At 35.9% G+C, this 27,898-nt stretch overlaps 2 protein-coding genes across 2 annotated transcripts; one reads left to right on the forward strand and one right to left on the reverse strand.

The window, feature by feature from the left end:
* Window positions 1–4,524: 4,524 nt before the first annotated feature.
* Window positions 4,525–5,474, forward strand: LOC128207869 (uncharacterized). The gene has a single exon (XM_052911047.1). It carries the CDS (start codon window positions 4,525–4,527, stop codon window positions 5,443–5,445), a length of 921 nt encoding a protein of 306 aa, XP_052767007.1. The 3' UTR covers window positions 5,446–5,474.
* A 4,721-nt stretch (window positions 5,475–10,195) lies between these two features.
* LOC128207370 (polyribonucleotide nucleotidyltransferase 1, mitochondrial-like) lies at window positions 10,196–27,884 on the reverse strand. The gene is made up of 22 exons (XM_052910248.1): window positions 27,726–27,884; window positions 24,197–24,254; window positions 23,401–23,478; window positions 23,143–23,248; window positions 22,768–22,817; window positions 22,271–22,334; window positions 21,656–21,820; window positions 20,905–21,085; window positions 18,879–18,930; window positions 18,591–18,648; window positions 17,522–17,612; window positions 17,137–17,310; window positions 16,399–16,435; window positions 14,267–14,333; window positions 13,827–13,916; window positions 13,209–13,360; window positions 12,818–12,953; window positions 12,408–12,581; window positions 12,112–12,218; window positions 11,884–11,939; window positions 11,278–11,356; window positions 10,196–10,453 (listed from the first exon to the last, which is right to left on the reverse strand). Exons 1-22 carry the CDS (start codon window positions 27,878–27,880, stop codon window positions 10,277–10,279), a joined length of 2,307 nt encoding a protein of 768 aa, XP_052766208.1. The 5' UTR covers window positions 27,881–27,884; the 3' UTR covers window positions 10,196–10,276.
* Between the last annotated feature and the right edge of the window lie 14 nt (window positions 27,885–27,898).

Genomic DNA, 27,898 nt, shown 5'->3' on the forward strand with positions numbered 1-27,898 from the left:
TATGCCTACCTAAATCCCATTGTTTGGAGCTGTTTAGTGGAATCAAAAACCTTTTTGGGGGGCTTAAGTGACCAAACATTGAAAATTAATGTCTATGTAATTAAGATTGTAAGACATTTGACAACAGCAGGCGACACTCTCTTCACGGACGGTTTCAGTCAGTCACCGTTTTAGTTTCAGCGCAGCACTCAGGGGCCAATAGCGTAGCAGGTGCGGTCAACGCCCTCCCTGTCGTATAATCACCGAATGTACATATAGAGGGCAGTTAACAGCTGTTTCCGTAATGCGTTTGACTTTTGCTGGGTCTCATGCCTACATGCCTACCATTCTAGCTGGCACTTCGGGCCATATCTCTCCTGCTAAACACAATGTCCGCCGTGTCCAAGTCAACTCCAAATATCGCATTATCCTCGACGACTCCTTGACGATTTGCAGCGAGCCTAGAACTACTTGGGAACTCCCCGCTCTCATGCATTCTTCAGAACCCCTGGTCCTCGGCCCGTCGCCGCCCAATTATTGCCACTAACTTCCTTGACGCAATCAATAGATTAGCTTGCCAGTGTCTACCTTGGACACTGCGCTATCCTAGTTGATTTGGCCCCTCGCAATAAGTCATCTACTGAACCCATGCGTCGACGTTGTTCAGAGGATACACTTCATCGGTAGTTTGTCTCAAGCCCGGACCAACACGAACTGGCCCCTGAACATTAAACGGCTCAGTCTTTGAATTTTCTGTCGAATAATTTTAAGTTTTGTCTCCTTTTCTGATAGTGCTTTTGAAGGGTGCTCGCGAGCCTAATGACCTATTGTGAGGCGGTGGTAACACTCCAAGGCCCATTTTGGCACTTTAGCTCATCAACGCATGAAATGTGCGGTATCTTCAGGATTGTCTTACCGCTTTAAGATCTGGACTAGAAGTCCGTCACTGATGTCATCATCGTGGCTATCGATCACACGCGTTTCGCCATGGTCGGTATTTCCATAGATGGGGCTGTCGTCCGCTTCATTGGATTTCTAACATTACGACTTTGCCTTTGCGAATTTGATGTCTTGTTTGCATCTTTAGTGTCACTACGTGGAACACCACGTCATCGATGCTGCTCGGATCCTTCTCGAACTGTCCTTTGAAACTAGCGTATCGAGACCGTCCAGAAAACGTCTGACCATGTCCCACCGCGTTTGCTTTTCCCGGTGTGGGTGTGCCATACCGTACGACATTTTGCCCTTAGCCACGTATGCCTTGACCGTCTCTACATCGCGCTGATCCCTGTGGCTAAACGTCATCGATGACTTCTGCCCGACAGCCCCGTCTTGATTACCTGGTAATTGTTGAGCATATATAGGTAATTACACAAAGTCTGGCCAATCCAGACGTTGATGTAATTGGTTCCGCTTCATTTCGTTATTCCAACCCAGACGGTCGGTGATATCTCGAATCATGTGGTCCACACCTGCCAATCGTCCTTCCCGTTATAGGGCGGTACACGTTGTTTACCGGCGGGCGTTGCAATGTTGGAGGCACTGCACCGTCTTGGCTTTGTTTCCATGCACAGTATTCTTCACATTTAACTAATTATCAGACACCAATACCACTAATGTCATCATTTTAAAAGCAAAATTAAAATTCCGTTCTCATTTCTCTATTATCTATCATGTGAAAATTATAAACAGCACTTCTAAACACACTTAAATACTGATCAAATGATTTTCGCACCATTTCTAAGGATTCAATTTAATTTCGTTAAGAAAATGATAAAACTTAAAACATACACATTTATACGTCACATTTTATTTCTCAAAGACAGTGTGCACAACAGCACACATACATGCACCGGTTTATCGATATAAACTGGTGTCACCTTCGCAACATCGGCCTAGGATAGTGCCTCCGCTCAACTCCGACCGTGGATAGCGCCGCCTAGCAACTCGCCGACCCGGAACAACGTCACTTAAATAGCGCAGACACACGCGACGCCGCCACTCAGTGCCTCCTCGAATCGAGCTGATCCTGAACGGCGCAGCCTCGCATTACGTCGCCACACAGGGCCTATCTGTGATATTTCGTCAAACAGCGCTTCCCCCTCGTGTAGCGCCGCCCCTCGCCGTTGAGCTGATACAGCACTACCCACTGCGCCAACGTTGGTCCCCGGTATTTGCCGATGCCCCGCAACGCTGCTACAGTGATGAACCTATGTAACCCATTCTCGAGCGCAGCAGTCGCCCTCCGCATGTGCGACCCTCCCAACAGGTGTGGATACTTTCCCCTCAAAGGTCCGTATCACCAGATCCGTTTATGGAAAACGTATCCCACTACTGCCATCACAAAATGTAACATCACAGCTGTTATGGGACATCGACAGGTTGCAAAAAATATGCAGCTCGAACATTTTAAGATTTATTGTGAAATGAAAATGAAATTACACCTTTTTCTTATATTTTGGTAGTGTTTAACAATGTTTACTAGATTACCTTTTACTTATATAACACTCCATGTTATTCTAGTGTTATTCTCTCAAGTAAACAAGTGTCCATTATTTCAGAAAATCCCAATTACTATATAGGGCCAATATTTCTGTTTTAAGATAAATGCGAAAATGTTTTGACTGGGAGTAAGATTATATTATTGGTCCCAGGTTCTGATTACTGTCATTAGAATCCGCGCTAAATGCGTGGTCGAAAAAAGTCTGAACAAACCAAAATATAAGTAAATTAAACAATGAACCCTAGTGTGACATTCGGACCAATGACTATCATCAAGTATCCTGGGAACAGTTCTCAATCCTAGGAGATATTTTCAACAAGCACTGCAGACATAATTTTATACAGACTCGGGAACAGACATTAGGCTCTGGGGAAATGACAGCAGCAAAACAGTCTAAAATTGATGTAGCGTTTACCTAATGTATCTCTTTACCATATTAGTGGGGTATATAACCAACTCGAGTCCATTCGGAGCTCCTCGGCCATTTTTTTCAAAAACAACGTTGTTCATTCGGAACATGTTTTTGAAAAAATGGCCGAGGAGCTCCGAATGAACGTTGTTGAAAAAATGGCCGAGGAGCTCCGAATGACTCGAGTCCTATTCGGTGGTGTTTGAAAATCGCGCGCTTAGCGGTGACGTCACAATCTGTTTTCAAAAGTTCCAGGGCGCAAAAAGTAAACAATCAAGGCAAAGTCAGCCTTTTTACTTTACTTTTTAGTATTTGAATGGCAGCCGTTTATGAGTGTTCTATTCGTATTGTGTTACTTTTTGAACAAATAAAATTATCCGCTGGACAACTGTTGATGACTGACAAAATATATTTTTTGCTGGCTATCACTTTGGTCATTGTTGAGATGTTGATCATCTTCATTATTATCGTGAATTTAATCTTGTTATCGCTTGATCAACAACAGCATATTACGCATGATCAATGTTATTTCAAGGAATTCAAGTTCCTAGGCCAATTATACATAAATAGTAATAATGAGTCTCTTTTACACTTAACAACTACAGACAGACTTAAAGCTGCACTCTCACAGATTTACCATTTTTACAACTTTTTTATTTTTTGTCTTGGAAATAGCAAATTTTTGCGTAAATGTCTGCAAACCAATGATATAAGATTGCTGACAAAAAATCAGATCGTAGATTTTCATATTTCCGTTCGAAAATTAATGTTTTATGGCCTAAACCGTTACAAACGGTTTAATACAAAAAAATGCTTACAACATCAATTTTTGAACTTAAATATAAAAATCTGCGATCTAATTTTTGTCAGCAGTCTTATATCACTGGTTTCCATGAATTTCCGCAAAAATTGGCTTGTTCCAAGACAAAAAATTAATAAGTTGTCAAAACGTTCAATCTGTGAAAGTGCAGCTTTAAGTGCAACCTTACCAGGTAGGCTCTTTAAACCCAAGATCTTAAACTATAAGGGGCGTTGTGCACAGTTTTTTCTCTACCTAATAGCGAGACAAAAGATTGCTGTTTTCATACTTCATAACATGTAGGAGCAAAATTGACAGTAGCTAAAGAACTAAATTGACAGATGTAAAAAAATATGTTTTGTACTTCTTCCAAATTGATTGTTGACAATAATCAAGAACTATAATCAATGAAGAAACCGATGAAAAAGCAAAATTATATTTAAATATACTTGTAATTTTCTTCAAATAAGTAACAATAACCAATGCTATAAGCAACAATTTTAGCACAAATATAAATAAAGAATAAATATTATATCTGTTATAAAAATCTGGCTTTTTCAAAATTTAGTTTTGCTATTTTCAGAAGTTAGTGTTCCTTCCCCATTCACAAAAAGGTGAGAGAAAAACACCACTTTGCCCCATGCCAAGGCGCTGGTTAAACTCAAAATTTTAGGCATTTTGTTACTGTTTAAAAACTAACTTATTTATATTCCGGAATTAAATCACAGACTGAAATTATACTTTCAGATGTATCAGCCACATGATAACGGCCATACTATGGTCCCAGTCTTTGACAGTGTAAGGTCCCAACATTTGTGGCAGCATCAGACTAGTATGCAGTATGTACCTGATATCAATTTGGAATGCCACGAGGTTATCAACGATTGGGATGATTTTGAGTCTGGGAACTGCAGTATCTACTCTCCAGCAGTCACAGACAAACTACCAACTATTTATGAAGAAAATTCTACAAAAGTTTGTGAAATATTTCCACCTCCAAATTCCCCAACTGCAGGTTGCTTTGAAGTTTTTTCAAACCATACACATTATGTGGAAAGCCTTCTTCAAATGTGGAAAGAATCAGACATTGCATCCACTTCCCAAGATAGCACTGGTAGTTTTGGGTCAGATCCACTTTGTTTACCTGCACAGTCCTCTTCCCAGACTGCATCTGATGTGGATGATGCTATCCCATGGTCTGAAAATGAAAGCAGTGCTGACGGCAGTCTTTCACCTGTCAGCATTACAGGTTCCAGGTCAAATCTTGAAGATCTTCTGTCAAGGGACGGAATTTCTTTTCAAGGAACAGGCATGCACTTCCAGCCAGTGTCCCACAGCTCCTCAAGGTCAGCCTCTCCATTTGAGATAGAAGCCATTTCACAATCTGTACTCGGACTGTCCTTTGACAATGCAAATTCAATACTGCGCATGGAAAGGTCACCATCTCCAATTATCTCAAGATCTTCATCACCAAGGTTTCTGCGCTCGCCATCACCATTCCAAGTGCTTAACACCAGTAACAGAGACATTTTAATGGACACAGCAACAGAAAATATGCTGATGTATGAAGAGCGAGGCATCAGGAGATTGTATAGCCCAGTGTTGAATCATGACCATCAGGTGCCAGATGTTGACATGGACTTTCAGGAGAATGTCTCACTCACTGAGGAGTTTCCTTCCTTTAGCACTTATGTCAGGAGGAGACAGCTTAACTCCTGTGGGGATCAGATCGTTCCAGAGTTCATAGAAGAATGATATTTAAATTTCTGACGTATTAAAACATTGTAGTGGAAACAGGATCAATTAATATCAATAGTTGTAATTGCAAGTACTGTTATAATACAAATATTACACAAGTTTTTGATAAAAATTATCTTGCATTAAGGAAATATTCTGTTTGTTTAGAAAATAGAAACATGAATTTATAATTTGATATTTATAAGAAGAACTGCAAAACAACTTAATTAACAACCTAAAGGTTCTTTGTAAAAACACACTATTGACGTGATATATTATTCATGTACCAAAAGATAACTAAGAATTTTGAGGTAAGACTACCATATTTTTAACATACATCAACCAGCATAAATAATAAGCTACAGTAAACATCATACATTTGAAATGATAAAGTCATATTGATACTTTGCTTTTTTTTCCAATGTGTAACTAAAGTTTTACTTGATGTTGATGACTGAGACTCCTAATCATGTGTACAGTAGTTCATGTTTTGGTATGAGATATATTTTGCTTGATGCAGTGAGTTGATCATGTCGTAAATGAAAATTAATATTTTTAATCCATTTTTGGACCTGTTAATGTTTGATTACCTCGTTGATTTTTCATGTTTGTTAATTATTTTGGATCCATTGACTGTTGCCTATTACTGTACATGTTATGTTGTAATAATTGTGACTGTGTAAATGTTGTTATTTCTACTAGTATCATGCTTTTTTGCTGCTCAAGCATTTTAAGTATAATTACATGTATGTACTTCTTTTACTTTTTAACATGTTAACATTTGTTCGTAAGATGTCAATAATGTAGTGTAAGATGTCAATAATGTAGTGTAAGATGTCAATAATGTAGTGTAAGATGTCAATAATGTAGCGTAAGATGTCAATAGTGTAGTGTAAGATGTCAATAATGTAGCGTAAGATGTCAATAATGTAGTGTAAGATGTCAATAATGTAGCGTAAGATGTCAATAATGTAGTGTAAGATGTCAATAATGTAGCGTAAGATGTCAATAATGTAGCGTAAGATGTCAATAATGTAGCGTAAGATGTCAATAATGTAGCGTAAGATGTCAATAATGTAGCGTAAGATGTCAATAATGTAGCGTAAGATGTCAATAATGTAGCGTAAGATGTCAATAATGTAGCGTAAGATGTCAATAATGTAGTCGTGCTAACTCGTTAGACCACCAATATACTGTGCATAGTAGACCAAATTTGTGTGGTTACATGACAAAATCAGGTCTTTAAATTTTGTCCAGTAAATGATTTTTTTTTTCATGGAATGTTCATTTATTTATCCAAAAACATATTTACCACATATACAAATTAAAATTAAAATATAACATTATAATTAGTACTTAAGAACATGAAAATACTGACACAAATTGTTTCTGTGTTCATAATTACGCTCATATGATTGAAGGATAAAACAAAAGAGATGAAGCTGAATTTTTTTCAGTTTTTTAAGTTTTAACAGGAAAGTATTTATATAACATACTGTATAGGTATACTTAATACACACAATTTTTTATTCTATAATTATAAATGCAGTTTTGGAAGAAAAAGTCTTAAAATTATCCAATTATACTAAATATCTATCTGAAAGCTTTGTGTTATAAATTTCTCATGCCAGCTTTAGGTTGTTATTGAAACCAAACATTGTCGGAACTATTTTTTCCCCTTTACAAATATTCAAATCAACATTGCTCATTTTTTTCATTTAAGATTGTAGTACAGGTTATATTTTACTTCACTCCCATAACAAACGTACTGGAGTTTTGTCACAAAATTCACAAAAGAAACATCAATTACTTGTCCATTATTTTCATTTTATGTAAAAATAATTTGTTGGTAATATCCGGAGAACTAGTCTTGTTTGTAACCTACAAATACAAGAGTCTCTTAAACATTTTAATATGTATTATATGGAAAATTTCATTTTATACTGCATTATTTTACAACAAATATTTCTGTTGACTTGTTGGTACTGTACATCATAAGTGTTGTTAAATGTTATGTAAGGAAATATATTTACATAAATTTTTACCGAAATTGGATATGTAAATCAATTTATACATTTGCACTTTCTATGTCAGATTTTACTGCATAATTAAGCCTTATATATAGTAAAACGTTTATTTTATAATCATCAAAGTGTGTTCTAAGGTACTTTAGTTGTACATGTTACCATTGACATCAAATATCTTGTGCTAACTTTCACTTTGTGTTACCACAAACGGGGTATTATAAATACTGACAATACATAAGGGAGAACAATGTTTAAATTTAGTAAATTATTTTGCCAAGACAATAATCAGTGTTACTCTACAGACATATATGTATATTATGTAAAAATATGAAGGATCATAGTCCTGACTGCTATTCTGTTGTTGTTATTTTACAATTGTTATGACTGGATTGTTATGACTGTTTTAGCTGATATTAAGCTGGTATGTCTCTCAGGTTCTTATGAGTGTTCTTTACATGCAATTTTTTTGCCAAGTATATCTGAAAGTTGTTGCTTTTTTCTCTGTTGCTTTTTTCTCTTGTTAATAGTTGTAACAGGTTCAAGGATTTTACTATTGTTTTACAAGAAATCATTGTTCGTAAAGTTAATAAATGAACATTTGAATTTGCTTTTATTGTTTCTTTGGTTCCCTTAATTTCGTAATGGTCATTAAATTGAAATATATTTCAAAGAAATGCTTCATTAACTTCTGTGTACATTTGAAACATGGCATAGACATTGCAACATTCAGATGAAATATTTTATAACAGCATGGGGGTTTCAACATCCTTAGGAACATGAAGTAACGAGAGCTGCTCATCTTTATGTTACTTTGTCTAAGAAATGTATGTATTAAAGATGTAATATGTGCCTGTCAAAAACAAATAAAAAAAACTATAAAGGGCCAAAAGTTGTATTTAGGTAAATATAGAGTTATGTTACCTAAATGAAGTCCATCGAATGAACAGTTTTAAGAACTGGCTTAAAACTCCCAAGTTGCCGTAAAACATTAAACAACGGATAATTTGTATCAAGGATAATGTAGAGTTATGTAACCTAGATGTGTGATGGCTTTGAACAACTGACTGAAGTATGAAGCCCATCGAATAAATAGTAATTGAGATCCAAGTTAAAACCCCAAATTGCTCTAAAACTTTTACCAAACTTTCTAAATTGATCAAGAGCCATAATTTGTATTAAGGATAACATGGAATTATGAAACATAATTGTATGATGGCCATCAACAATTGTGTGAAGTGTGAAGCCAATTGAATGAAGAAGTTATTAGAAAAAAAAATCCTACTTTCCATTAAACTTATTCCAATCCCAATGTGCTCTAAAACTTAAACCTGAATTCCTAAGTCAATCAGGGGCCATAATTTGTATTTAAGATGATATGGAGTAATGGAACCTAATTGAGTGATGGTCCTGAACAACTGTCACGTATGATGGGTATTTCAGTTTAGTATAGTCTTCCCTATTCTTCGAATAGTAGGGCTAAAATTAGTCGAGCAATCTTCACATCCTATGTGTTGCTGTCTGCGTCAGAGAGCAAAAACTTTAACCTTGGACTTCACTCAAGAAATGAAACTTGGAACACGTTGCCTGAGAAAATATGCACATGTAAAGCAAGGCCTTTAACTGATTAATAACTGTTGAGTTATGCCCCTGAGAATTTATCTTGTAATCTGCAATAACTGCTGATAAAAGCAGGTGGCAATAGGGTTAGTATTAGTCCTACTATTTCTCAAATGGTAACACTTTCAACACAATCATGTCCATTTTTGTCCAAAATGTTTATCTTCAAGTGTGACAAGTCATGTTAATTTCTTGGAACATTTTCTAACTTATGGATGCCTTGAATTGGTTTGCCTGACGATGACCCCAAAGGCATTACTAAAACCAAAAGTTTCGCATTGAAAAATGGTTTATGTGAATTTCTTTCTTTAAGCTTTTTCAAGTCCAAGGTTTAAGTTTTTGCACAATGACAACAAGGCTATTTTCCAAAAACAGACCTGCTAAAAATGAACTTCTAGAATTCTAAACATTCAGTTTAGATAGCACTGTTACATTATTTCAACCCTTACATGGTACTTGTGAGTCCTAGCACATCTTGATAGGACAAAGGTAAAACAGTTGTAGGAGATATGAACGGATACAAAGTGCAAGGCGGAACGGGTTCTGAAAATAAAAGTAGAATCAGTGTTGAGAGCTTCTAATTTCAGAGGTCCATTTCGATAAAAGGATTTTTATATAGATGTAACTGCAATTAGCTTAAATCTGTATAAAGAGCACTAATGGTAATACATCATATTGTTCTTATCTTTGTGTTAATTTTAATGATGGTTAAAGCTAATTGCACTCAAATTTGAAGCAGTAAAGGAACTTTGATACAAAGATAATTTCAATTAACGACTAAACTCTTTATTGAAATGGCTCCCACTGTTCTACAGTTGTTTGTTTTTAGCTCAGATATTTGCATAAAAATTGTATTAAGTACCTTAAAATGAATATAATTTACTTCCAACAATTTCAAAAGGGATATAAGCTCCTTTGAGCTGCTTTGGACATGATGTGTTTTTCTTCATCTCTTTGATTAGCATAATGTTGACTAAAGTTTCATCAATCTAAAGGTGTTAAAGATGTTGATTGAACACAAAAATGATTCTGAAGGAATTCTGTATTCCAATCCAACTTTGTGGCAGAAAAACACACTGTTAAAGCAGTCATGTTCAAATATAAGAGAATAAATCAATCTATGGTCTGTTTTTAGGTTTAATAATTTTTAAACACAAATAACAAAGTTTCAATTTAAAAAAAAGCTATAATTTTCACAGTTGGCTTTAAACTTTTTTCTTCTTACGGCTCGTGCCATTGTCCATATACTGAAAGGTTTTGCTGGAGAGGGCAGAGAGGACTTTACGTGACACACGGTGATGCCCTGACACAGGGTCGCGCCCAAAATATTTTACCGAGATCATCTGACCAACCTGCAGGCCCAGAGCACTCGCATGCTGTACCTGAATGAGTAGGAAAGGTTAATTAATTAATACCAGAAAAAGTTTATTTCAACCAGCTGTATTTATTTGCAGAAAACAAAAACACATTTTTACATTTTAAATATGATTTACAACAGTAACATATTTCACATCTTTGGTAACAAGAGCTGTCACAGAGACCGCGTGCTCAACTATTCCGCGACTTAAGTTTAAGAAATGCAAAGTTTTTGTAAAACATGAATGAACCACTAAAAGAGAGTTATCTAACTTAATTAATTTAGTATAGTGTATGGCTGAGAACCCTTGTTAAAAGTTTCAATGCAATACATCAATTAGTTGCTGAGATATTAACCCCTATGTGCTTACATGCAAAACCTTAAACAGAGTTTCTAAGTCTAATAATAAAGGACCATAATTTGCATTATTTTCAAAGTAGTGTTATCTTACTTCTTTAATTAAATAGGATGGATAGTTGGCAACAAATTTCTTAAGTTTCAATGCCAATCATGATGTATTTGCTGAGATAATGACTTAAAGATGGTTACAAGCAAAACCTTAACCAAGGTGTGACATCAAAGCACGAGTGAGAAATATAGTTTTCCTTATTCTTCTAAAAGTCAAGCTAAAATTTATTCACTGTTCCAATTCTTTTAACATAATTCTTATATCTTTACAGATGAAACCAAAAATGTGATGTTGTCAGAAAAAATGAGTCCTTTTCTTTTTTGCTTTAGTATTGCACCTCATCAGCAGGAAATCTTAGCTATGATAATATAAGTTGTATTCTTTAATTTATTCAATTCTACTAAGTGTGGTAAAAAAAATTAAATCTAAAAGCTAAGTACTTGTCTATGGTCCAGCTGTCTGTTCGGCACAAATACAGGATCCATGGCTGGGTGAATCTGAACCATCACACCATTCTCCCTGCATCAGTAGGGAATAATATTCTTACCAGTCAAACAGTTAAAATTGGAAGAAACAAAATCTATCTTTGCTTTTAATAGTCATTCCACCTGAATGATTATAAAAATATAAAATGTTTGGCATAGCATTCAATATACGTGTACCATTGATAAGGTTAAAAAGAGCTTTGCTAAAGAGATATATTATCAGCAATTCTGTTTATAACTCAGGCTAATCGGGATTCATTTTCAATGTCATGTTCATGTTCATGTAAATATTTTATTGCCTCCCTGTGTGAAGTGGGTATTATATTTGTACAAAGTTGAAGGCTGCCCTTGACCACCAGATGACTTATGGTTGCAGTCAAAAGTCTTAAGAAAACTTATGAAGTCTGCAGTTCGAAGGTAGAAATCTTTGTCTTTACTTTACTGAAAATTTTGAGCAACCATTTTAATAGTCAATGCATTTCTTTTTAAAACACTTAAAATCCTCCACATATTTTTGAAAAAAACAGAAGGGGGTCATTTCTTCTTTTATTTAATTCTTACCGTATTTCAACTATTTTTGACTCATAAATAGCATTGAATTCCAGCTCAGGTTCTTTCTGAAGTAAAAAAAAAGGATAAAATTTAAGATCAAGTTTTTTAGAGAGCTTTTCAAAAGTTAAAAAGTTAAATAAAAAGGAAGTGTTTTACTTTAATACTCTGTTATACTTAATCGGAGATAAATGGTAACACATTTAAACGTTGTACAAAGTTAAAATACAGTTTGCATACTTTTGACTCCAGGTTTTTGTTGATGATTTCCATGGCCTCCTGCATGGCCTCACTGTTAGGGGCGAACACCTCGTACTGACTCTCATCAACAGGCGTGATTGTCACCCCTGAAATAATCATTGTGGTTTCATTTGATTTTCATTGATAATCCTTTTGCTTTACAGTAGATGGCAACTGGGTACATGCATACTGCTTTTATCTTATTTGCATTGTATAATGTAATATTACATATCATGAGAGTTAGTCTAAATCAATGTTTGCAAATACTACATGGCAATGCTGTTAACAACACGCACCGACATCATGTTGAAGTTTCTTCATATTGTGTCCTCCAACACCGAGGAAGCCAGCCCTCTTGGCTGGAAGGACTGTGACTAGCTCTCTCACAGGACCGTTCGGCTTAAATGAGGGTCTTGGCTGAGAGAGTCCTGACGTCTCCTGCATACGATCCAGAACATGGGCTAGACCAGCTGTAATGTAGAGGCATAAAAGTTGAAGATCTATGTAGAGTGATATAAACGCTTACCTGCAGACTAAATAGTTAGTAACCTAACAAATCTAAAGTGCTTCATTGTGCTGTTTTTTTATTCAAATATGATTAAGGTACCAGAATCAATTTTGTTTAAGTTTTCAATAAATGTGATCACAAATCAAGTAGGTTAATAAAACAGGAATTAAAATTTGAAGACCAAATACGAAAGTTTACCCTGACTCTGGATTATGGCCTGTCGTAAAACGCTGACCGGGATTCCTGGGATCTTGAGGTCCATCTGTATAGCCGTCAATCCAGTTTTCGTGCCACCAACCTTCAGATCCATGTCACCAAAATAGTCCTCCAGGCCCTGTTATGGAGGGAAAGGAGGTTCATGAGAAACTGCTTATTATATTTCATACTGTTTAAATTGATATTAGAGGAAAATTTGGTTTACATTCTGATTGCATCCATTTGTCATTTGCTTGACAACGACAGGACACATATATTTCCAATTTATTAAGCAACTCCTTAAAAAGTACACAAATTGGAATTAAATCAATTTAAAGAACACAAGTTAAAGCTCTGATTACTGCAAGTCTACTCCAAATCATATCCATCTCACCATGATGTCTGTGAGGAGCTTGTAGACCTTCCTTTTATGTGAGATTTCAGACACAAGCCCCATGGCAATCCCTGCAGCTGGTTCCAGTATGTGGACCCCTGCATCCATTAGCGCTAGTGAGCCCGCACAGATTGACGCCATCGATGACGAACCTAGCGATGACATAGTTTGGTGTAAGGAAGCCAATGCTGGACAAATGTTATATTAAAACATTTAATGAACAAATATAAAATTATTAAGGGAGAGCAAATAAAAAAAACACTAAAGTCTGAATGATACCAAAAAAATCATAAAAATGATGTTGCTACTTGTGATACTGGTACACAATTTTGAATGTTTCGACAAACATCCCCGCCCATTTTTTTTTTATGGTCTCCAGACTAGAGAGTCAAAAGTAAAAATATTTATTCTAAGTTTTTCAAATTCTAATAATTTGTTGTTGTTTTTTTAGTTTGTGTCAAGAGTGAGACTAGAGATCATGTGTAAACATAGATGCTTAGCATTATTTTATGTCTAGTATATGTTTGTCTAGGTAACATGTATATAAAGGTATTCTGATTGATTTCATGAAGACATGTAGCTGTAGTATATAAACTGTCATTCAAATGTTAGTTTTACCATTGGACTCCAAGACCTCAGAGGTAAGCCTTATACTGAAGGGCAAGTTATCAGGAATTATTGCACGCAATCCTTTCTCTGCTAGAGCACCTGAAATAGAGAATATACATGGCTAATGTCATGGCTTTTGTACAGAGAACGATACAAAAAAGCCTCCAACCCTAATGTTAGTAAAACCCATAAACCGGACGGAGGGTAAACCTAAAATATTCTACAGTGAAATTGGTAGGGAAGTAAAAGTACCATACACTACAATACTGACTCAAACTTTATATTTCTAAAACAAAATTCTTTTAAATGATTGTTTGCTTAGCTTTACTTAAAACTGTAACGTGCAATAGTTCAGAATTGACTCTAAATTAAAGAACTAGAAGACATATCTCATTCTCATGTAAATATCTGACACTGAAATACACATTCAAATATTTTACATTCCCTACCATGTCCTATCTCCCTTCTGTTTTTCATCCCAGGATTCTTGATTTCATTGGTTGCATAGGCTGGAAACTGAACAAATTGTATGTTGAAATAATTGGTAAACCGGGTATATAAAAATAGCAAGTTTTATGTATTAGGTGTTGTTCCTAATTTTCTGGAGACATACATTTTTGAAACAAGAGGCCCAAAAGGGCAAGTCAAGGGCATCCTAGGACAACATTGATCAATTTGAACAAACATTCACAATCAATTGTGCTGAGATGGATGCACGAACACACAAAAAGATTTTCAAACCTTTCCAGATTTATTTTTACCAAACCTGTGAACCCTGGGTGTGGCCAGTAATGACACCAGGTGCATAACTTAAACATTCACAACCAATTTTGTTAAGATGAATGCGCAAACTACACAACTTAAAGCTAAATGGCCTTTAGGCTTTCAACAAGAACAAGGCAGAGTAATTCACAAAATCAACTGCAGAAGCAAAAAAAAGATTGTCTCTCAAAATCCTAGACTTGCAAATTGTCTCCCTTAACTCTAGACTTGAATTTACATATACATGTAAACTTGGCTAAAAATAGAATTCGCTCATGCAGACCTGGCTAAAAATAGAAAGCATTTCTTTAAAACTTTCATGGCCCATAATCTAGGCATACATGGGCAGATCTTGCTGGTTTTCGAAAGGAACCGAGCTCTAATGAATACTAGATACTGTACATGTTTCATCGAGATACAATCAAAACTGAAGACTGTATCGTGTTCACAACCAATTGTATACACAATAGCATTTTTTTTTATACTATCAAGGGACATAATCTAGGCATGCATAGGCGGATCTGGCTGGTTTTCGAAAAGAACCGAGCTCTAATGGATATCTAGATACTGTACAAGTTTCATCGAGATACAATCAAAACTGAAGACTGTATCGTGTTCACAAGCAATTGTTTACAGACGCACGAACGCACGACCGCATGGATGCACATACTACGTACACATTACCATCGCATAAGCTCTTCTGGCCTTTGGCCAGTAGAGCTAAAAACCTATTTGATAAGAAATTGCACAAGAGCCTTCCAGGATATGATAAGTGACCCAAATGATAGCATATTTAACAGGCGGAAAAAAGGTCACAATGTGGTGATCCTTGTACAACACACATGTTTATATTCCAAGAAGTATATTCATGCTCAAGTTTCAAACAATTCCTTCAAAAACAGTTCTGCAAAATGGAACATTGATCAGCTGAATTTTCATAATTCTACAATTAATCTGTCAATATTAAAGCTTGAGTCATAAAATAGCATAATTATTACTGCAAGCAAAGATATAGAGTTTGAAATTGCTGTCTTTAATGGTTTCAAAGTTATTCAGGAAAAACACGTAAAGTGGACGGCTAGACAGGCAGCAGACGTTACCAGGTTATCTTAAAAGCTGAGTTTAAGAGGTGTTCATATAAGAAACTATTAAAAAGCCTATTGTAAGAAATTTCATAAACCCAACATTTTTGTGTGGACAAACATATGGGCACTTGCAAATCACTTTGCAGGTTGTATCTGTAGCATCATTTTTATTTTACCACATTAATTTGACTGAGACTCATGTTTTATTCTAACTAGACAAATAAAATTATAATTGTCTTAAAATCAGTGGTCCAACACTATTAAGTTTATAATACTTTTTATTTTTAATTTACCTTGATTGTGAAGACAGCTTCAAGGTTTCTTGAGTAGAAACCATTAATGGTGTCCTTCTTTAGAATGGCCCAGAGAATGTCCCTGGTGAGAATCAAACCAATGGCATACTGGGTGAGTGGCTGACACCTATACCAATAGACCACTCTCACCCTGGTGCGATCAAACCCATGGCCTCTTGGTAGAAAAATCAACACATTTAACAATAGACCACTCACCCTGGTGTGATCAAACCCATGGCCTCTTTGGTGAGCAGCCAGCACCTATATCAAAAGACCACTCTCACCCTGGTGGGATCAAACCTGAGAGGCAGACAAATTTGCCTCTACAACACTCTCACTATGGTGGGGATCAAGCCCATGGCCTCTTGGTAGAGAGGCTGACAAATTTATCACTAGATCACTCTCACCTTTTCAGACAGATCTTAGTAAAAAATGACATACCTCATAATGCAGCATGAAATTCTTCTCTTTAATGCCACTGAAAAAAGCAAGCTTGATATATGTGCATGTAAATAATGTTACAAATTACCTAAATGTATACCAACACATTATTATGTTGTATAATTTAAATTTAAATTCATATGTATATGAAACAGAGTATATGTTACCATAGTCATACATAATTATGTACACAAAAACTAGCTTATTAAATCATGCTGGAGCTCGTTTTATATTGGTGTCAATATTAAGAGGCCATTTGAAAGTACTCCTGGTGGGGATGGAACCAACAGCCTCTTGGGCAGACACCTACACCTTTAGACCACTCTTATCCTCATATGTATGTAAACGAGTTTAAAACAGAATATAGGGTACCAAAGTCATACATATGTACACATAAACTAGCTTATTAAATCATGCTGGAGTTTGCACATTTAAACCCCCATTGTACTTTTGTTTCACTGACCATTCCAAGGCAGTGACCCAAAAATTTATTGATAAAGATATGATTGGTGTATGGTCTGTCTGTGAGGTTTGTATGTTGAGTGCCTCTAGTTCAGAGTCTGTTGGGCCTAGCCGTGTGCCTTTAAATAGTGCCTTTGTTAATGTTTGCCTACTGGGCTGATACCTGTAGCTTCCATATAGATCATTTCCAAGACAAAGTTGTTTCCAGGATAGTAACTTTTGTTGTGACGATAAGATAAAAAACTTAAGAACAAAGAACATCCTACATTTCCTTACCCAGTGAGGACAGACATGGGGTCTGATCTTAGGGCAGTCTGGAGGGAGTCAAAGGTCAGGGTACACATGACCTGGGTCTGGCCCCGTTGGAAGAGGGCGGAGCCGTGGAGGGGCCGGAACACATCTACCGAGCTTGATATTGTCCGAACATCCTCCAGCAGGCGACCATCACACCTAGAAAAAGAGTTAGTGCCAATATCAGTAAGTCAATCATCTCAGTTGGACATTCTGGTACAGAGAGATTAGTTGATCAAATTCAATCATTCTTTCCAAATACATAAATTGGAGAATTTGACTTGAATCAAATATACGTACTAGGTACATGTAACTAGTGTGTTGAGTGTACATATGGTGAGATTCAGTGTTTTATATTTCCCAGTCCTACCTGACAGAGCTACTGAGGATCTGTTTTCTGATGAGTTTCTTTTCCACCACATTCAGGGCATCATGAATCATCTGTTGGTTCTCCACTAAGTCTGAAACAGTCAACATCAACACAGTTTGTAATGGTGCCTATACAAATCACAGTTAGTTCATAATAATATACCACTGGACAGCACTCAGCTACACAAGTAATGGTCAAATGCCCTAGTAAGCTGACACACAGTCACCTCAAAACTCATATTCAAGATCATAATACAGTAAAACTGCGATCGCTCGAGAATGCTGGGTACTGAGCCAAAACCTCGAGGGAACCGATGTTTCAAACAACCCGAATTTCATTTCTCCAGTGTTTTATGAAATATCTTTCTGTGTATTTTAAGTTTGAAATCGTCAAACCGACTGTTTACTAAGACACCGATAATGTTTTGCTTTGTGGAAATCGCTCATATGTTAAAAGGCTGTCGTAAAGTAAATGTATACTAAATGTAATATGTAAAAGAAATATCAATAAATGAATAAATAGAAATTTTACAAAATTGCCATATAGCAAAGCGAAGTGACAAGAAGGAATTCTTTTCAGAGATTTTGTCATTAACTTCACATAATTTTCTTCTCAAATGCCCTTATCAACTACTATCGGTTATGCGTAAACAGTGATAAAAGTTTTTTCACACCTTATCAAATTGCCTGTCATTGCAATTTTTACAACTTGCGAAAATTTTAACACCTAGCAATTGTTTGTTTATTTTGGAACACGCATTCGGAATAAAGTGTGAAATTATGACCTCGAGGGAGCCATAAGGTTTTGTGCATGATTTGTGTACTTGGGACCAACTATATTGCTCGACTCCTCGACCTATTTAGGTTTCGATGCAGCGTAGGTATATTTTATATGAAAATAGAAGGAAAAATGTTCAGGACCAAGCTCTGACCTCGAGGGACCGCAGGTTCTTGAATGACTGCTTGTTAAACGACCGCAGTTTTACTGTATTATGTTCAAACAGTTTTCTTTAACATATAAGCACTAGAGCAGTTAAAGAATTGTTTAGTAGGGAATATATCTTATTTACCTGAACAGTCCTTGATTGTTGAATATCTGGCTTTCTTTAAAGCTGTGTCTCTTGAAATCTGTAAAAGTTGGACATACATCTGCATGGTAACTGTTAAATAATAAAAAAAAATTCAAGTGTGAAGCAAAGGGATATAACTTCTATCAGAACCAGCTTTCATAGCTGTCAGTCAAATGAGCTTAAGACATGATTTTCTCTAATGAAAGAGTGTTGTAATATTTTGGAAGCACCTCAAACCAAGACACATGATACTCTTAGGAATAAAACAGAATAGCCTAATGTACCCACCTTGTCATGGCTTGTGTCTGCAAGGACAGAAAAAACCTTGTCTTCATGAACCCTGAAAAATGTTATACAGGTTATACAGACAGCTGTTTATACATGACTCCATATATGCTATAAATAATTCATTTTGAAATATAAAAACACTGATATATTTCATGAAAACATTTAATAACAGCTACTAAATTTCATTTAATGCTCTTATATTTTTTATATATGAATAATCTATGGAAATCAAATAGGGGTCATCTACAAACAATTTAAAATTTTTCAATCAATTTGTTTGACAGCGATTGCTTGAATGTGTTGATAGTTGATACATCTACTGAATGAACTTAAAGGAGATGGGAACCGTAGTTTCAAGTTTTCTTTAAAATGAAACCATTAACTAAATAAAATCATTAACAAAATGAACTAGAGTTTTTGTTTTTTAAATGTTGAAGTCTGATTTCCACGACATTTGACATTGGGAAATGGAAAAAAATATGTATGAAAAAGCATAGAATGCTTGAAACAGAAACGAAATAAGGAGCAGACACACATTGAAGTCATATGACCTTAGACCTCTTAGTGTGACTTTGACCTTGGACTGAGCTAGCTTTAACATGTGCTTTGCACATCGTCTGTCTTATTATGGTCACCATTTGTGTTTAAGTTATTTCAAAATCCTTCAAGGGGTTCAAGACATATGGAGGGGACATGCAAAATAGTCATATACCTCCAAATTTTACCTTGACCTTGAACAAAGCTGGTTGCACCAGGAGCTATGCACACAGTCTCAATATAGTGAACTTTTGAGGATGGTTATTTCAAAATCCTTCAAGCGGTTCAAGAGATATGGATGGACACGAATTCATTCATTTATGAACGAATTTGGAAATCAACAAAACATTAATGGAGTTATGGAAATTTAAATAACATATTGCACGGCAGTTGGCTATTTAAAGTGATTATGAGTCAGAACCTCTCTAGTTGATATGTGCAAACTAAATTGCTCTTTATTCATCAACATATGAACATTATTAATAATAAATTATTTCTCTGTTATTTCTTCTGTTCTGTTCTGATGAAATCATTTCATATACTAACTAGAAATGTGTCCATAGGACACGGATGCCCCCACTTCGATTTTTTGTCACAGAAAATAAGCCATAATGATTATTCAGGATAATCTGCACAAGGGCAAATCCTTTTCAAAAATTAGATCGGATAAGATATTTTTTAAGTATTGTTGGGAAATAAAGGGCCCTAACTCCTAAATGATTAAAGCGATTTCCATGGCTATCGAACTTGATCAAGGTATTATGGTCACAAACATGTGTTAAAAGTTTGGTGTGGATTGGACAAACAGTTTTCAAGAATTAGATCGGAAACAATCTTCGGGACGTATTTTTCAAGTCTTTTTTTGCAAATAAAGGGCCGTAACTCCTAAATGACAAAAGCGATTTCCATGGCTATCGAACTTGATCAAGATATTATGGTCACAATCATGTATGTAAAGTTTGGTGAGGATTGGACACATACTTTTCAAGAATTAGATTGGAAACATATATTTTTGAAGTATTTTTGGCAAAAAAGGGCCGTAACTCCTAAATGACTAAAGCAATTTCCATGACTATCGAAATTGATCAAGATATTATGGTCACAAACATGTGTTTAAAGTTTGGTGAGGATTGGACAAACGGTTTTCAAGAATTAGATCGGAAACAATCTTCGGGACGTACGTACGTACAGACAGACAGACGTACGTACGGACAAGGGCAACCCTATATGCCGCCACTTTGTGGGGGCATAATAATCAGTTGGCTTTATCTTGCGAACAAGTTAATATGTTAACTTAGTTAATATGAGTTAGAAAGTAACTTAGTAAGTATTAAAAAGAAAATGTTGGAAAGCCATGCTCACCTCATTTATATTCATGAATTATTAAAACAACTTCTAAAATAATAAAACAATATCTCAATACAATAATTAAGTGTAAAACAAAAATATCTCAAGAAATTAACTTTGTGTGAAATAGATCTCTTTTTACTTTTCTATGGAATCAATGACATTCTGGCTTGGCATTGTGTTGGTTGCTGTGAATGGGCGTTTAAAAGTATTTGTGATATCGGCAAGGGCCTGGGCAACACTTGTAGCGCTAGAGGCACCCTGTGTCACCCCCTCGATAAACAGCCCATAGTCCACCATCTTCATCTCACCTTCCAACATCACTGGAACAAAACACAGGAAACACGATAACTTGTGACCAGCAACATCAGTAGGTCAAACACAATGACAACACACACATCTCAATCAGTCATACCCAATGACATGGCTTGTGTATTAATGTACTACCAACATGTATACATTTTGATATAAATGTGTCTTAATAAAGTTAACTCCTACAAGCAAGACCTGGGTGGTATTCATAAAACATCTCTCTCTCTCAAGTCAGTTCCTAACTTAAGTCATTTTTTTAATTCAAGTATCCCACTGGTTATGGGATTTAATTCCTATATAAATCTCTGAATTATTTTATTGACTTGAAAAATGCATACTTTTTTGTTAAAATATCTGAACTTTCCCTTTAATATGACTATGAACATTATGAAATCGACTTAAGGTGTTTTTTAAGGTCTTCGGACGCCTGCCAAATTAAGTGCATGTTTTGTTTTCAGTAATCCTATTACATATTACAATTTTTCTTTATATGGTTAGTCTACAATTTTCAATGAAATTGACCCATTTCAAAATAATGACATAAATGATAAAAGTAACACTTGTGTTACTTTAAAGCATACATATATTCTCTTTCTGATCAGTTGTGACTATAACGCTGCCCTTGCCAGCCAGTTGCTGTCGTCTATTGGGGTTAATGATGATTTTGTTGTCGCTACTAAAGCCAACCCTAACGGCACCAACTGGTCCTTGCCAGGGGATAACCGATGCTGCGAGGGCTGCTGATGCTGGAAATAAATTGTACAAACATCAATACTTTTTTGAAGATTATTATTTCCGATTATTCATTACATTTTCAGTCCTATTTGAAAATAAGCTAGATGTATAAATGCATTATTTGAATTCAGGTGACCAAAGCAGGGGCAGGTATCATGATAATAGCTATAGCAAATATTTGTTTGGAATCCTAAACCCTAATTAAAAGTAATGCTTACTAAACACTGAATGATTTATTCATCAATTTAAAACAAAAAGCCATGTCAGTACAGGTGCATTAATCTGCATGTATCTATCTAATTTGGAAATTCATAAAACAATGAAGAGCAATATTCTATAGATTTGGGTTTATATTTCACTATTTTTTTTCCACATATCGATCATAAATCAAATTTGTTACTTTCAAATGATCAAATGAAGCGTCATAAATCCATAAAATCATGAAGCAGTTGACAGTATACCTCCATTGATGCTGATTACATCTGGATCATTGACGCCATCCAGTGACATCACGTTGCAGGTAACCTGTTCAGCAAAACACCAGAAACAACACTACAATCATGGCTACATGTATGTTACAATATTGAAAAAATACAGTATCAAAGTTATGGACTTTAGTATTACCGGGGTATGTTGTTTTTTAAATTGTCATTACTACATATGAAATAATATCAGGGTTTCAGGTGATAATTAGCCAATCTTGAAAAAATACCAGGTGGTCTGTTTGAGTATGAGGGTTTCATGACTGCTTTAGAAATTGTTTCTAACATCATTTATATTCATTCAGTAGGTAATTCCTACTGTTTCATATGCAAATGTCAGAGCGAAAAACCGAGTGAAAAACAATTTTTACATCTGTTCAATAGTCTGAAATTGAAAGCTTTTTAGAGTTTTAGGATTAATCCTTAACTTTAGAACCCTGTGACCAATTGGCAATTTCTCAAAAGACATTGTTTACCTGTGTTTCATTGTAATAGGAATCTGGGAACTTGGGTCGTAGTGACCTATCTGGGTAATAAAAATGTAAAGTTAGTGGATAACAGTTTTCTTTGATATAGCAATCAAATATTTCAAAGCATATAAACTACAGACATCTTATATCTAAACCTTTTTATTATTTATAAAAAAAACCCATATCTATTGCCTTATGTAGCGAGCGGCATGCACTTTTTGCCATACAAAAGCATAATTTATTCATTTTAGTAGATCATACAGTTTAATTTACCAACACATTGTACTTATTTCTAATAAGTGTCAAATGTGGTGGTGTTATAATAAAAAATAACACATGTCATCCTTGAAATAAATTTAAATGATTAAAAATAAAGTCTACCAATAACTCTCCCTGTGAGAATCTCCCTATCTGAAGCTCCCATTTCTCGCCGTAGGTGGTTGGTCGGAATTCTGCCTGCAGCAGCCGCTTTCTGACGGTAATCAACCTGCAAATTGCTTTTAATAGGTGAATATTATCAACAACTTCTTCATTACGGCTATTTTGAATCTTTAAAGGAATTGTCCATAAGGAGTAAACATTATTATAACTAAGGGAAACTGTGATTTTAAGCTACAGATATATCCAATTCATACATACAGTGAGAGGCAGGAAGGTTGCCCCAGGTGTTGGCTCTGTCCGGCCTGTTACAGCGACTAACACAGATGTATCCCCACACTGAAATGGTTAACAATTTCCTGCTTTCAAAACGTCTATATCTGTACAGTATGTTTGGTCATAGACAATAACTGCAGTGTCACAATTTTAAAAATATCTTTTAAAGACAATACAGATCATGTTTTAATTATAATAAAAATATATATGGTCAGACACATATTCATTGGTAACTTTTGTAAATGTCTACATATATATGTTATACTCAGTCAAACTACACAGTCATCTTGACTTCTATAAGACATTGTTTTCTGGGCTGTCTCTCCACAGTAGGGGAATGAGGATGGGGCCTTTCTATAGACGATTTTTGCCCAAATAAGGGAAATTACTAAAAGACATAAATCATACCCAATCCAAAATAAAATAAACTATTTATCAGTAGTGTTTGTGTCATATTAACAATATAGAGATTTATATTAATTATATAAATTTGATTCTAGCGACAGTATTTAGTATTTGGGTACATTTTGTAATTTTGAACCACAGAAATGAGGACATTGATGCTCTATGTTTTTCCATATTCTGTCCGATTTTGGTGTTTGTCTCATAAAAGACAGGCCAACCTGAAGGTCAATTTTGAGAATTAAATGGGGACAAATATATACTTATTGGGGCCCAAAATCACTAGACAGACAGCCATAGTATTTATTTAAGATAATATTTGTACTGAAAAGAGATTAATGTTGAAATATGGAACCAATGAACACACAAAAATACCAACCGTCACTACAACAGATCCATCTGCGAATCTTGCAAGCTTGCCGACTTCAAATTTCAGACTGCAAACAAAAATTACATAATAAAGAATAAAACAAGAGCTGTCACAGTATGTGACGAATGCCCCCGAATATGACATTGACCTACGAACAAGGTCAGTACATGAAAAGTTGATCTTGCCTTTACGTGTCAAATACATATGGCAAGTTATTTTAAATTGTTTCTGAACATAAAAAAATACCACCCATACTTGACAACCTACACTGTTATGTCCTTATATTCAGAATTCCCTTGTGAATAAACACTTAGTGTATCTTTCACCTTAGAGGTAAGGACATGGGTCTTGCACAAGACACGTCGTCTTCGTATGTGGAACACATGTAGCAAGTGATTTCAAAATCTGTCCTTACAAGGGAAAGTAACAGCCCTGACACGACAACCTATACTCTATGTCCTTATATGCAGCACTCCATTGTGAATAAACACTAAGTGTGACCTTGACCTTTGAGGTAGGGACACGGGTCTTGCACGCGACACGTCGTCTTGGTATGTTGAACACATGTGGCAAGTTGTTTTAAAATCTGTCCATACAAGGGAAAGTTACAGCCCGGACACGACAACCTATACTCTATGTCCTTATATGCAGCACTCCATTGTGAATAAACACTAAGTGTGACCTTGACCTTTGAGGTAGGGACATGGGTCTTGCAAGCGACACGTCGTCTTGGTATGTGGAACTCATGTGGCAAGTTATTTTAAAATCTGTCCTTACAAGAGAAAGTTACAGCCCGGACACGACAACCTATACTCTATGTCCTTATATGCAGCACTCCATTGTGAATAAACACTAAGTGTGACCTTGACCTTTGAGGTAGAAACACTGGTCTTGCACGCGACACGTCGTCTTGGTATGTGGAACAAATGTGGCAAGTTATTTTAAAATCTGTCCATACAAGGGAAAGTTACAGCCCGGACACGACAACCTATACTCTATGTCCTTATATGCAGCACTCCATTGTGAATAAACACTAAGTTTGACCTTGACCTTTGAGGTAGGGACACAGGTCTTGCACACGACACGTTGTCTAGGTATGTGGTACACATGTGGCAAGTTATTTTAAAATCTGTCCTTACAAGAGAAAGTTACAGCCCGGACACGACAACCTATACTCTATGTCCTTATATGCAGCACTCCATTGTGAATAAACACTAAGTGTGACCTTAACCTTTGAGGTAGGGACACGGGTCTTGCACGCAACACGTCGTCTTGGTATGTGGTACACATGTGGCAAGTTATTTTAAAATCTGTCCTTACAAGAGAAAGTTACAGCCCGGACACGTCAACCTATACTCTATGTCCTTATATGCAGCACTCCATTGTGAATAAACACTAAGTGTGACCTTGACCTTTGAGGTAGGGACACGGGTCTTGCACACAACACGTCGTCTTGGTATGTGGTACACATGTGGCAAGTTATTTTAAAATCTGTCCTTACAAGAGAAAGTTACAGCCTGGACACGACAACCTATACTCTATGTCCTTATATGCAGCACTCCATTGTGAATAAACACTAAGTGTGACCTTGACCTTTGAGGTAGGGACATGGGTCTTGCACACGACACGTCGTCTTCGTATGTGGTACACATGTGGCAAGTTATTTTAAAATCTGTCCTTACAAGAGAAAGTTACAGCCCGGACACGACAACTTATACTCTATGTCCTTATATGCAGCACTCCATTGTGAATAAACACTAAGTGTGACCTTGACCTTTGAGGTAGGGACACGAGTCTTGCACGCCACACGTCGTCTTGGTATGTGGAACACATGTGGCAAGTTATTTTAAAATCTGTCCATACAAGGGAAAGTTACAGAGCCGGACGGACGGACGGACGGACAGACAGACGGACGGTGCGATTTTAATATGCCCACCTTCGGGGGGCATAAAAATACATATATAGAAGCTGTTTGTAAAGCTCTTTGATGTAGTGTTTGTATTTTTATCAATATAGTTCTGTTATAATGATTTAACTTTACAAAGAGTCAACTATTTCATTTAAAAACAGATAGTTTACAGACATCATTTTATTTGATATTGAGCCCTAATACAAGGTAGGTAAAACCTCATAACAGCAATGCACATCTCTCTTGAATTTCAATGTATTTTCCTCAAGAAACATCTAGCCAAAGGTTAATAATGTCTGATGAAAAAGTAAATAACATAAACTCATTTTAGATACTGTTAAAATGGAGAACAGAAGTGACCCGTAGAACTGCTGCGCTGCATTCAGCTTGTATTGAGTGGCAAGGAATATGGATTCCACGGCATTAAATTCTATAGACTAGAAGTGTATCCTGGCTACAGTTATCTATTTATAAATGAAACCAAGTCAATATCATAAAAGGACAACATTGGTTTCTTAAATCTTACATCATCTTATATCTGTAGTTAGGGTCGCAAGTTGGTTTAACTTATGTCCCTTATGAGCAGATACCCAGGTATTATCTGTATAAAATGTGTAATTTTATCCTGCATGTAGCTATCTAGCTGGTTTTTGAAAGTATTTGTAGATGGTGCAGTTATCACTTTTGCTGGAAGGGCATTCCACTCCTAAATTACTCTATTTGAACAAAAGTGTTCCCAAGTTGTTTGAAAATTTATTTGAAAAAACTTCATAATTTATTTTTTCTTTTCAATTCATAAGTTTATAATCCTTGATCATATCTCCTCAAAATTTTCTGGATGAAAGCGACGGAAGTTTTAGAGCTTTTAATCGTTCAATATGTGACATGTTTTGTACATTATACACCAGTTTGATTGCCCTTGTCTAAACTCTTTCTATAGCTTCAATGTCTTTTATGGACATTGGGTTTAAATATAGATTGTTTGTTTATTTGAGTTTATCAAGGTCTGCCCCCGCATCTTGGCTGCATTATGGCTTGACGCCGCCGTGACACCTTCACGACTTAAATTGTGTTTAAATGCCATAAGTGACATGAGATAGAAGTGACAGCAATTCGCAGTCAAAGCCAGACATTGGAAGACTGGAAGAAACAGAGTGAGATACAAGAGATCCAGGTGCTTGACCCAAGCTCTTTGCAAAGAGACCTCTTGGTTCTTTAACGTGCTTGGTGTAAAGCATCAATACACGGGATACAACTTTCCTGTGTTAAACCAGTACTAAGTACACAACTTTTCCAAGCAATACCCTTTAAATGCCGAGCGCCAGGCAAGGGAGCTACTTGTACCAACTATTAACATCTTTTGGTATGACGCGGCCCGGGATCGAACCCACAACCTACCGCTCTGTAGACAGGTGCTTTAACCACTAGGCCACGGAGACGGTTTAAATGTATGTTACATTTTTCTTTTTATATAGATGTGTGGTTGTCATGGTGATAGTTTTGGTAAGAGCGAAAGTATCTTCAAGTTTGTACAGAGATATACTTTCTGACATTGAAATATATTGGAAAACACAACTAAAAAATAAATCGCGAAAATATATGACTTTCTATATTATATAATTCCTTTACCTTTCTTTGCCACCACTTGGCACAGTCAACGTGCTTAAAGTATTGAGATTTAATTTATTCTTTATGTGGCGTTTTAATATAGTAATGTCACCCTCAAGCAATCGGGTAATACCAAGTTTTCCTAAATTTGTTCTTATTCTCATGGAGGCTGCCATTTTATTTTTCGGAATCAC

The sequence above is a fragment of the Mya arenaria genome, chromosome 11 (genome assembly GCF_026914265.1).
Source record: "Mya arenaria isolate MELC-2E11 chromosome 11, ASM2691426v1".
NCBI classification, from domain to species: domain Eukaryota; kingdom Metazoa; phylum Mollusca; class Bivalvia; order Myida; family Myidae; genus Mya; species Mya arenaria.